The 12,013-nt window shown below is 56.6% G+C and overlaps 1 protein-coding gene across 10 annotated transcripts in view; it reads left to right on the top strand.

Annotated features, from left to right (window-relative positions):
• SLC4A5 (solute carrier family 4 member 5) overlaps positions 1–12,013 on the top strand; it is a 58,681-nt gene that overhangs the window by 8,586 nt on the left and 38,082 nt on the right. For 9 of the 10 annotated variants that reach the window (XM_068156542.1, XM_068156537.1, XM_068156541.1 and 6 more), the window contains 2 exons: positions 5,126–5,255; positions 10,834–10,994. In XM_068156542.1, the coding sequence (XP_068012643.1) occupies positions 5,126–5,255; positions 10,834–10,994 (291 nt within the window). Of the gene's footprint in view, positions 1–1,287; positions 1,487–5,125; positions 5,256–10,833; positions 10,995–12,013 lie in introns of those variants that run through there. The other variant, XM_068156545.1, reaches the window with a different exon arrangement.

The raw sequence follows: 12,013 nt of genomic DNA, 5'->3' as shown, positions 1-12,013 counted from the left end.
GAGAGCTGGGCTGCAGGGAGGTGCTGGGCTGCAGGGAGGTGCTGGGCTACAGGGAGGTGCTGGGCTGCAGGCTGGTGCTGGGCTGCAGGCTGGTGCTGAGCTGCAGGCTGGTTCTGAGCTGCAGGCTGGTTCTGAGCTGCAGGGAGGTGCTGGGCTGCAGGCTGATACTGAACTGCAGGGAGGTGCTGGGCTGCAGGGAGGTGCTGGGCTGCAGGGAGGTGCTGGGCTGCAGGGAGGTGCTGGGCTGCAGGCTGGTGCTGGGCTGCAGGCTGGTGCTGAGCTGCAGGCTGGTTCTGAGCTGCAGGCTGGTTCTGAGCTGCAGGGAGGTGCTGGGCTGCAGGGAGGTGCTGGGCTGCAGGGAGGTGCTGGGCTGCAGGGAGGTGCTGGGCTGCAGGCTGGTGCTGAGCTGCAGGCTGGTGCTGAGCTGCAGGGACGTGCTGGGCTGCAGGCTGATACTGAACTGCAGGGAGGTGCTGGGCTGCAGGCTGGTGCTGGGCAGCAGGGAGATGCTGGGCTGCAGGCTGGTGCTGAGCTGCAGGCTGATGCTGGGCTGCAGGGAGGTGCTGGGCTGCAGGCTGGTGCTGGGCTGCAGGCTGGTGCTGGGCTGCAGGCTGGTGCTGAGCTGCAGGCTGATGCTGGGCTGCAGGGAGGTGCTGGGCTGCAGGCTGGTGCTGGGCTGCAGGCTGGTGCTGGGCTGCAGGCTGGTGCTGGGCTGCAGGCTGATGCTGGGCTGCAGGCTGATGCTGGGCTGCAGGCTGGTGCTGAGCTGCAGGCTGATGCTGGGCTGCAGGCTGATGCTGGGCTGCAGGCTGGTGCTGAGCTGCAGGCTGGTGCTGGGCTGCAGGCTGGTGCTGGGCTGCAGGCTGATGCTGAGCTGCAGGGATACACTGGGCTGCAGGCTGGTGCTGAGCTGCAGGGACACACTGGGCTGCAGGCTGATGCTGAGCTGCAGGGATACACTGGGCTGCAGGCTGGTGCTGGGCTGCAGGGACACACTGGGCTGCAGGCTGTTGCTGAGCTGCAGGGACACACTGGCCTGGAGGCAGATGCTGGCCTGGCTGCTCTGCCTGGCACGAAAGGGTCCTCCAGGAGGACAAACCTCCTGAGGTGAAGCTAAGTGGCCAAGCCCCAGCCCTGTTGATTCAGCAAGCAGTGCTCCGCTCGGGTCAGCGAGCAGCAAGCAGCCCTCAGAAGAGCTCTTTACAAGCTTTGGTGACCTGCAGTGCCTCAAACCTGTCCCAGTCCCAGCACCCCACGCTGGGGAGAACCTTGTGCAGGTGGGACTCCAATTCTCCAGCAGCCAGGGGGGGATTCGAGCAGGGCTGGGCAGGGGGCAGCAACCACCGAGCCGAGGCCGTGCCAAGCTCTGAGCTATCCACCCCCAGCCCACAGACAGCGAAGAACTAAATCCCTCCATCCATGATGGACATCTCCAGCTCATTCCCTTTGTTTCTTCTCCCTGCTGTGCAGCTCTCTGCCTTTGCAGGCAAGTTGGGAAGTTGAAGGGAATTGTGGGAGGAGGTGCAGGAGATTTGGGGGTGTTGGAAGAAAGCTGGGGGAGTTTGCAGGGAATTTGGGAGGAGGTGCAGGAACTATGAGAGGAGGTGCAGGAGATTTGGGAGTGTTGGAAGAAATTTGTGGCCTTTGTAGGGAATCTGGGAGGAGGTGCAGGAACTCTGAGAGGAGGTGCAGGAACTTTGGGAGTGTTGGAAGATATCTGGGGGAGTTTGAAGGGAATTTGGGAGGAGGTAGAGGGAATTTGGGAGGAGGTGAAGGAAATTTGGGAGGAGGTGCAGGAACTCTGAGAGGAGGTGAAGGAAATTTGGGAGTCCTGGAAGAAATTTGTGGCCTCTGTAGGGAATCTGGGAGGAGGTGCAGCAAATTTGGGAGGAGGTGCAGGAACTATGAGAGGAGGTGCAGGAAATTTGGGAGTGTTGGAAGAAAGCTGGGGGAGTTTGCAGGGAATTTAGGGGGTGGTAGAGGGAATTTGGGAGGAGGTGAAGGAAATTTGGGAGTCCTGGAAGAAATTTGTGGCCTCTGTAGGGAATTTGGGAGGAGGTGCAGGAAATCTGAGAGGAGGTGCAGGAACTTTGGGAGTGTTGGAAGAAATCTGGGAGCTTTGTAGGGAATTTGGGAGGAGGTGCAGGAGATTTGGAAGTGCTGGAAGAAATTTGGGAGCTTTGTAGGAAGTCTGAGAGGAGTTGAAGGAAATGTGGGAGGAGGTGCAGGAGCTATGAGAGGAGGTGCAGGAAATTTGGGAGTCCTGGAAGAAATTTGTGGCCTCTGTAGGGAATCTGGGAGGAGGTGCAGGAAATCTGGGAGGAGGTGTAGGAACTTTGGGAGTGTTGAAAGAAATCTGGGAGCTTTGTAGGAATTTTGGGAGGAGGTGCAGGAGATTTGGGAGTGCTGGAAGAAATTTGGAAGCTTTGTAGGGAGTCTGAGAGGAGGTGAAGGAAATTTGGGAGTCCTGGAAGAAATTTGTGGCCTTTGTAGGGAATTTGGGAGGAGGTGCAGGGAATCTGAGAAGAGATGCAGGAAATTTGGGAGTGTTGGAAGGGGGGTGAAGGGAATTTGGGGGCAGTGGAAAGAAATTTGGGGGGAGGTGAAGGAAATTGGGGAAGGTGAAGGAAATTTGGGGGGGGTTAAAGGTAATTTGGGGGGAGTGGAAGGTAATTTGGGATGAGTGGAAGGAAACTGGGGGTGTTAAAGGAAATTGGGGGGGTTGGAAGGAAATTGAGAGGGGTGAAGGGAATTTGGGGGCAGTGGAAAGAAATTTGGGGGCAGTGGAAAGAAATTTGGGGGGAGGTGAAGGAAATTGGGGGAGGTGAAGGAAATTTGGGGGGGTTTAAAGGAAATTTGGGGGCAGTGGAAAGAAATTTGGGGGGAGGTGAAGGAAATTGGGGGAGGTGAAGGAAATTTGGGGGGGTTTAAAGGAAATTTGGGGGGAGTGGAAGGTAATTTGGGGGGAGTGGAAGGAAACTGGGGTGGGGGGAGGGGGGTTTGCAGGAAATCTGGGAGCTGTGGAAGGCAAATTTGGGGCTTGAGAGCCGAGCAGAGAGCGGCGAAGCCGAGGGGGAGCTGCCGGCGGCGTCGCGGCCGTTTCATCCTCTCTTGCGCCAGCCGCACTTCGGCTTAAAGAGCCCCGAGGCCCTCCAGGCGCCGAGCCCAGCGCTAAAATTAACAGGAATATTAATAATCATAATAATGAAGCTTATGGAGGTGGGAGGAGGACTTGACAACAGGGCTTTAGTCCCGCTGGTGGGGCTTAAAGGGCTTAGGCGGCTAAGCAGGCTCAGCCCTCAGGGCAAGGGACATCCTATGCTTCCCCAGCCCTCTGCTTTTTTTTTGAGGGGGGGAATATTCCCAGTTTTCCTTCTCCTTGCCCACAGACCTGGGGCTTGGCTACAGCACAAGCTGGCAGCACCCTGCTGGCAGCGTTTTGGAGCTGTTGTGGCCGTTTTCACCTCCTAACCCCCCAAACCTGGGCTCACTTCATGCTCCTCAGGGTTTGACTTTCCCTTGAACCCTCTCTCAAGTGATCCTTCAGGTTGTAATCCAATCACCTCCTTTTCTGGGTACTCTGTCCCCTGAGTTTCCTGATTCCCAGGTCTGGGAACAGGAGGGGGTCTGCTCACAAGGATATCTTTCCAAGCTGAATTCACTCCTGCTCTGTTAAGGAGTTTGGTTTGGAGAGGAAGAGGAAGCTAAGGAGAGACCTCCTGGCTCTGTACAGCTCCCTGAAAGGAGGCTGGAGTGGGGTGGGGGGTGGGCTCTTCTCCCTTGGATCAGAAACAAGATGAAATGGCTTGAAATGGAGCCAGGGGAGAGTTAGGTTGGAGATGAGGAAAGATTTCTTTGCAGAAGTGGTCAGGGGTTGGCAGAGGCTGCCCAGGGAGGTGGTGGAGTCCCCATCCCTGGAGGTGTTCCAGAACCCTGTGGCCATGGCACTGGGGCCATGGTGGTGCTGGGTTGATGATGGGCTGGGTGATCTCAGAGAGCTTTCCCAACACAATCAATTCTGTGATTCTATGATGCTCCTGGGAGGGAATTTTGTTGCATTCTATATAGGAGTTGTCACATTCCTTGACACCCAGCTTGGAACTATGGATTCCTCTCCGGGGGTTTCCTCCACTCATCCTTCCCATCAGCATCCCACATCTCTGTGCAGAGGGATTTTGGGACAGGCTGACTTTATTTCTCCACTCACACAGAATCCCAGAACCACAGAATCAACCAGGTTGGAAAAGACCTCAGAGATCATCAAGTCCAACCTATCGCCCAACACCTCCTGACAACTAAACCATGGCTCCAAGGGCCACATCCAAGCCTTTTTTGAACACCTCCAGGGATGGGGACTCCACCACCTCCCTGGGCAGCACAGCCCAGTGGCCAATTCCTCTTCCTCGGAAGAACTTTCTCCTCACCTCCAGCCTAAACTTCCCCTGGCACAGCTTGAGACTGTGTCCTCTTGTTCTGGTGCTGGCTGCCTGGGAGAAGAGACCAACCCCCACCTGGCTACAACCTCCCTTCAGGGAGTTGTAGAGAGCAAGAAGGTCTCCCCTGAGCCTCCTCTTCTGCAGGCTAAGCAACCCCAGCTCCCTCAGCCTCTCCTCACAGGGCTGTGCTCCAGACCCCTCCCCAGCCTTGTTGCCCTTCTCTGGACACCTTCAAGTCTCTCAATGTCCTTCTTGAACTAAAGAGCCCAGAACTAGACACAGGACTCCAGGTGTGGCCTAACCAGTGCTGAGCACAGGGCAGAATGAATTCCCTGCTCCTGCTGGCCACACTGCTCCTGATGCAGGCCTGGATGCCATTGGTGGCCACTTGGGCACACTGCTGGCTCATGTTCTGTCAACTCCTTTTGTCCCCCCAAGCTCCTAACTACCCCTTACAGATCCTTCTTGGAAGTGTTTCCCAACCTTAAAGACTCTGTGGCACTCTGCCTGTCCTCCCTTCCAGAGGCAATGGCATCGACTACACGGAGTTCCGCCTCTGGGTCGGCCTCCACTCTGCCCTCCAGTGCCTTATCCTTCTTTAACCTCCTGGGGCTTTCCATGTGGGAATGGTGTGGGAATCATCTCCTCTGCAGCCAATGGTTAACCTCTTGTTTGTCCTCCCCTGGCAGTGTCCCCAGCTGCTGAACGTCTCCGCTACATCCTGGGGGAGGATGATGAACCTCCCAACCCCACACTCTTCACAGAGATGGACACACTGCAGCACGATGGGGAGGAGATGGAGTGGAAAGAGTCAGCCAGGTGAGGAGAGGGGGAGATGGTTGAGACAATGATGTGGTGGGTAAAGATCATAGAATCATGGGGCAGTTTGGGTTGGAAGGGGCTTGGAAGGCTTGGAGTCGTTTCTGCCAATAGAGCCAAGCCATCAGGAGGCCAACCACCTGCAAAAGATGAGCATCACAACCCCTGCTGCCATGCAAACCCTTCCTGGAGGTCTATCTCACAGTATCACAGTATAACTTAAGTTGGAAAGGACCTCGAGGATCATCGAGTCCAACCTATCAACACAGACCCCATGACTAGACCATGGCACCAAGTGCCACGTCCAACCTCCTCTTGAATGCCTCCAGGGATGGTGACTCCACCACCTCCCTGGGCAGCACATCCCAATGACGAACTACTCGCTCGGTGAAGAACTTCCTCCTCACGTCGAGTCTAAACCTCCCCTGGCACAGTTTGAGACTGTGTCCCCTTGTTCTGGTGCTGGTTGCCTGGGAGAAGAGGCCAACCCCTTCCCGGCCACAACCACCCCTCAGGTAGTTGTAGAGGGCAAGAAGGTCTCCCCTGAGCCTCCTCTTCTGCAGGCTAAACAACCCCAGCTCCCTCAGCCTCTCCTCACAGGGCTGTGCTCAAGGCCTCTCCCCAGCCTTGTTGCCCTTCTCTGGACACGCTCAAGTGTTTCAATGTCCTTCTTAAAGTGAGGGGCCCAGAACTGGACACAGTACTCAAGGTGTGGCCTAACCAAAGCAGAGTACAGGGGCACTATGACCTCCCTGCTCCTGCTGGCCACACTATTCCTAATGCAGGCCAGGATGCCATTGGCCCTCCTGGCCACCTGGGCACACTGTTGGCTCATATTCAGGTGGCTGTCGATCAGCACCCCCAGGTCCCTCTCTGTTTGGCAGCTCTCAGCCATTCCGACCCCAGCCTGTAGCTCTGCATGGGATTGCCGTAGCCAAAGTGCAGCCCCTGGCACTTGGACTTGTTGAATGCCATCCTGTTGGCCTCTGCCCATCTGTCCAGTCGGTCGAGGTCCCTCTGCAGAGCCTTTCTACCCTCTAACTGACTAACATCTGCCCCTAACTTGGTGTCATCTGCAAACTTGCTGATGACTGACTCGACCCCCTCAGCCAGATCATCAGTGAAGATGTTAAAGAGGATGGGGCCCAGCACTGATCCCTGGGGGATGCCACTGGTGCCTGGCTGCCAGCTGGATGTGGCACCATTCACCGCCACTCTCTGGGCCTGGCCCTCAAGCCAGTTCCTAACCCAGCACAGAGTGTAGTGGTCCAAGCCACAGGCTGACAGCTTAGCCAGCAGTTTGCTGTGGGGGGACGGTGTCAAAGGCCTTGCTGAAGTCCAGGTAGACCACATCCACAGGCCTCCCCACGTTTTTTGGGTGCAAGCTCAGCTGAGCTTCCCAACCTGGCCAAGAGAGGACAAAGATCCACTCAGATCTTCTGCCCAAGCAACAGGCTTGGGGTAAAACTTAGTTCTGGTCATGGCTTCACAGAATGGGTTGGGTTGGAAGGGACCTCAAAGCTCATCCAGTTCCAACCCCCCTGCCATGGGCAGGGACACCTCCCACCAGCCCAGGCTGCTCAAGGGCTCATCCAGCCTGGCCTTGAACACCTCCAGGGAGGGAGCAGCCACAACCTTCCTGGGCAGCCTGTTCCCAACCACTAAAGTTAGAGGGTGTTGGAGGAGCTTTGAGTGGGGAATTGGGGATGCTGATGGCATCTCAGGGCCCTTCATTGCAGCGGCACATCCAGGATTTTCAAGTCTGGGATTGGGAAGAGAGCAGAACTGGGTCCTGTTGTTTCATTCCCAGGGGACAGGATTGGGTCCACTCTTAGTCTTCATCATAGTATCATAGAATCAGTCAGGGTTGGAAGGGACCACAAGGATCATCTAGTTCCAAACCCCTGCCATGGGCAGGGACACCGCACACAAGAGGAGGCTGGCCAGAGCCTCATCCAGCCTGAATCCTGGGACCAGCTCTGGGCTCCCCAGTTGCAGACAGACAGAGAACTCCTGGAGAGAGTCCAGGGCAGGCTGGGAAGCTGCTGAGGGGCCTGGAGCAGCTCTGGCAGCAGCAAAGGCTGAGAGGTCTGGGGCTGAGAGCCTGCAGAAGAGCAGCCCCAGAGGGGAGCTGAGCAATGCTCAGCAAGAGCTGAAGGTTCATATGAATCCTAGAACGATTCATCGAATCTCAGAATGGCTCAGCTTGGAAGGGACCTCAGAGATCATCTGCTCCAACCTCCCCACCATGGGCAGGGACAGCTCTCAGCCAGACTCAGCTGCTCAAGGCCTCATCCAACCTGACCTTCAGTACCTCCAGGCAGGAGGCAGCCACAGCCTCCCTGGGCAGCCTGGGCCAGACTCTCACCACCCTCACACTGAAGAACTTCTTCCTCAGCTCCACTCTAACCCTGCTCTGCCTCACCTTCAAACCATTCCCCCTTGGCCTGGCTCCAGACCCCCTCAGCAAAAGTCTCTCTGCAGCCTTCCTGCAGGATCCCTTCAGCTCCTGGCAGGCAGCTCTGAGGTCCCCCTGGAGCCTTCTCCTCTGCAGGCTGCACCCCCCCAGCTCCCTCAGCCTGTGCTCACAGCAGAGGAGGGAAATATCTCATGTCTGGGATTTCCACTCTCCAGCAAGGAGAGCTTCAGCCTCTCAGCACCTCCTTGGTGAGGCTTCCTGTGGCTAAATCCCCAATAAATGGAACTAAATGGGAAAGCAGCAGGAACCAAGCAGCAGGAACCAAGCAGCAGGCACCAAGCCGCCGAGCGCAGCAGGGGGGGAAGGGCTTTGCTGGAGCCTTGACGAAAGCATCACGAGATGGTTGGCCCTGGGTTGTTGGAAAGGTGCCTCCAGTCCCAAGCTGCTGCCCTGTGTGTGCCTTAACCCACTTTTGGGTGGAAAATGGGGTGAGAGAAAGAGAAGAAAGGAAAAGCGAGCTAAGCGGCTTTGGGCGAGCAGCGGCGGAGCTTAGCGGCGGCTCCGGCGGGAAGCTTGAATTGCCCTCTGATGAAAGCAGCATTGTTTGGAGGGCTGCAGAAAGAGGTTCTGCCATGGGCTGGGCACCTTGGAAGGGATGGGCACCACCCTTTGGGGCTTTGGGTTTTTCTGGGTTTGGTTTTTCCTTTTGTCCCCAGTGCAGACCTCTGCTGGTGCAGCTCCCAGCTCGAATGTTCGCAGGCTCCCCCAGTCCCAGCTGCTGGGGGTGGGAAGGAAGCTCTGGAGCTCACCCAGTCCGCCCCCCCCCTGCCCCACCAGGGGCATCCACAGCAGCTTGCCCAGCAGCACAATGCCCAGGGGGGGTTGGAAGCTCTCCTCCACACCAGGACACTCCACAGCCTCTCTGAGCAGCCTGCTCCAGGCCTCCAGCACCCTCACAACAAACAACTTTCTCCTCAGGGGCAAACAGAACCTCCTGGCTGCCACTTTGAGCCCCTTGCCCCTTGGCCTGGCCCTGGGCACCACTCAGCAGAGTCTGGCCCCAGCCTCTTGCCCCCCACAGCTCCTTTAGCTCTTGCTGAGCATTGCTCAGCTGCCCTCTGGGGCTGCTCTTCTGCAGGCTCTCAGCCCCAGGGCTCTCAGCCTTTGCTGCTGCCAGAGCTGCTCCAGGCCCCTCAGCAGCTTCCCAGCCTCTCTCCAACACCTTCCCTGTCCCTCTTGAACTGGGGAACTCAGGACTGGAAACAGGACTCCATCTGTGCCCTCACCAGGACAGAGTAGAGGGTCAGGAGAACCTCCCTCACCCTGCTCTCCACACTCTTCCCCATGCCCCCCAGGACACCACTGAGGCTTTCTTGGTTTTAACTCCCCAGGGGCAGGACTCCACCCTTGCTCTTGTTACACTCCATGAGGTTCCTCTCCCCAGCTCTGCAGCCTGGCCAGGTCTCACTGAAGGGCAGCACAGCCTGATGGGGGTCACCACTTCTCCCACTTTGGTCCCATCAGCAAACTGCCTGAGGGTTCACTCAGATCCCCTCTGGGGCTGCTCTTCTCCAGGCTCTCAGCCTCTTGTCCTCAGAGGTGCCACAGAGTCACAGCGTGGTTTAGGTTGGAAGGGACCTTAACAATCATCTGGTTCCAACCCCCTGCCACGGGCTGGGACACCTCCTCCTGGACCACCTTGCTCACAGCCTCATCCAACCTGGCTTTGAGCATTCCAGGCTTGGAGCTTCTGCAGCCTCTCTGGCAACCTCTTCCAGAGCCTCACCACCCTCATGGGGAAGAGATTCTTCCTAATGTCCAACCTCAGTTCAGCTTCTTCCTGTTCAAGCTCCAGGCCTCTCAGCATCTTCACAACCTCCACTGGACCCTCTCCAAGTGTTCCTGGTTCCAGAACTCAACCAATCACTCCAGATGTTGCTTTTTGAACAAGGCCCCCTGGCATTGTGTCTTGGCAGCAGCATTTTAATGCCCACCCAAACACAGCTGATACAGCCCCAGGCTCTCCTCATTCTTACCCTGCAGCATTCAGGAGCCATCAGCTGCTTCCAACCCCCTTCTCCTGCCACATCATAGACTCACAGAATGGGTTGCCTTAGAAGGAACCTCCAGAGATCATCCAGTCCAAAGCCCCTGCCAGAGCAGGGCCACCTAGAGCAGGTCACACAGCAACTCATCCAGGCAGGTCTTCAATATCTCCAGAGGAGGACACTACACAACCCCCCTGGGCAGCTTATTCCATTGTCTCTCTCACCACTCCCCTGTCCCTCTCACCATGCCATTGTCCCTCTCACCACTCCCCTGTCCCTCTCACCATGTCATTGTCCCTCTCACCCCTACTCTGTCCCTCTCACCATGCCATTGTCCCTCTCACCACTCCCCTGTCCCTCTCACCATGCCATTGTCCCTCTCACCACTCCCCTGTCCCTCTCACCATGTCATTGTCCCTCTCACCCCTACTCTGTCCCTCTCACCATGCCATTGTCCCTCTCACCACTCCCCTGTCCCTCTCACCATGCCATTGTCCCTCTCACCACTACCCTGTCCCTCTCACCATGTCATTGTCCCTCTCACCATGTCATTGTCCCTCTCCCCATGCCATTGTCCCTCTCACCACTACCCTGTCCCTCACACCCTGTCAGAGAACCATAGAATTGTTAGGGCTGGAAGGGACCTCAAGGCTCAGCCAGTTCCAACCCCTCTGCCATGGGCAGGGACACTTCCCACCCTTCAAGTCCAACCCTTAACCCAGCACTGCCAGGGCACCACCACCCCATGGCCCTCAGCACCACAGCTCCAGGGCTTTGAAACCCCTCCAGGGATGGGGACTCCACCACTGCCTTGGGCAGCCTGGGCCAGGCCTTGACAACCCTCAAGGGCAAGAAATTGTTCCTCATGGCCGACCTAAACTTGCCCTGGGGCAACCTCAGGCCATTTCCTCTTGTCCTGCCCCCTGTTCCTTGGCAGAAAAGCCACAACCCCCACCTCACTCCAACCTCGATTTCTCCACCCCCACCCTGAACCACAACAAGCCCTTTGCAGCTGGAGCTGGTCCAGACTTCCAAGGGGGAAATCACTACAAGGAACCTCAACTCTTTCTTCCTTCTCTCCCTCTCCCCATGGCTGCTGCTCTCATTTCAGGTGGATCAAGTTTGAAGAAAAGGTGGAAGAAGGTGGAGAGAGGTGGAGCAAGCCCCACGTGTCCACCCTGTCCTTGCACAGCCTGTTTGAGCTGCGGACCTGTCTGCAGACGGGGACGGTGCTCCTGGACTTAGATGGTTACTCCTTGCCCCAAATTATAGGTAGGAGCCAACCAGCTGCTGCCTAAAGAGGGATTTGTTTGTTTGTTTGTTTGTTTGTTTGTTTCTTCCCTATGTCCTGAAATGCTGGAGACAGGTTGAAATGCTTTGACTTGCTACAGGGAGATAGAAACCCAACCTGCGACAGGACAGGGGTTGAGGAGCAACAGGATGGAGGATGAGAGCCAACAGGATGAAGGATGAGAACCAGCAGGAGAGGGTTTGAGAACCAGCAGGAGAGGGGATGAGAACCAGCAGGACAGGGGATGAGAACCAACAGGACAGGGGTTGAGGAGCAACAGGATGGAGGATGAGAACCAGCAGGATGAAGGATGAGAACCAGCAGGAGAGGGAATGAGAACCAGCAGGAGAGGGGTTGAGAACCAGCAGGACAGGGGTTGAGGAGCAACAGGATGGAGGATGAGAATCAACAGGATGGAGGATGAGAATCAACAGGATGAAGGATGAGAACCAGCAGGAGAGGGAATGAGTACCAACAGGATGAAGGATGAGAACCAGCAGGAGAGGGAATGAGTACCAACAGGAGAGGGGATGAGAACCAGCAGGACAGGGGTTGAGAACCAGCAGGACAGGGGTTGAGAACCAGCAGGACAGGGGATGAGAAGCAGCAGGACAGGGGTTGTGAGCCATCAGCTTGGTTTAATGGCTTTTGTCTGGAGCTTTCTGGGAGGGTTTGCAGTGACATCAATCCCAGCAGCCTGGGGTTCATACTGGGACAGCACTGGGAGGTGCCAACAAGATCAGGTCTCACGTTTCATGTGCCTCCTGCTGGTGGTTTTTATTTACCTGGGTGGATCTGAGCTTCACAGCAGTGACTCAGTCTGTGCTCATGAGAAGAAATGTGGCAGGTTGAGGCAGAAAATGCCTCCTTGTGTTGGAACTGTAGCTGATGCAGCAGAGGGCTGGAGAACCTCCCTTATGGGGACAGGCTGTGAGAGTTGGGGCTCTTCAGCCTGGAGAAGAGAAGGCTCCAGGAAGACCTCAGAGCAGCCTTCCAGTAC

This window comes from Melanerpes formicivorus, unplaced genomic scaffold (genome assembly GCF_026170545.1).
Source record: "Melanerpes formicivorus ecotype bairdi unplaced genomic scaffold, bMelFor1.0.p_v2 SCAF_34, whole genome shotgun sequence".
Classification (NCBI taxonomy): domain Eukaryota; kingdom Metazoa; phylum Chordata; class Aves; order Piciformes; family Picidae; genus Melanerpes; species Melanerpes formicivorus.
The sequence above is the reverse complement of the archived record's forward strand: the minus strand, read 5'-3'. Positions and strand labels throughout refer to the sequence as shown.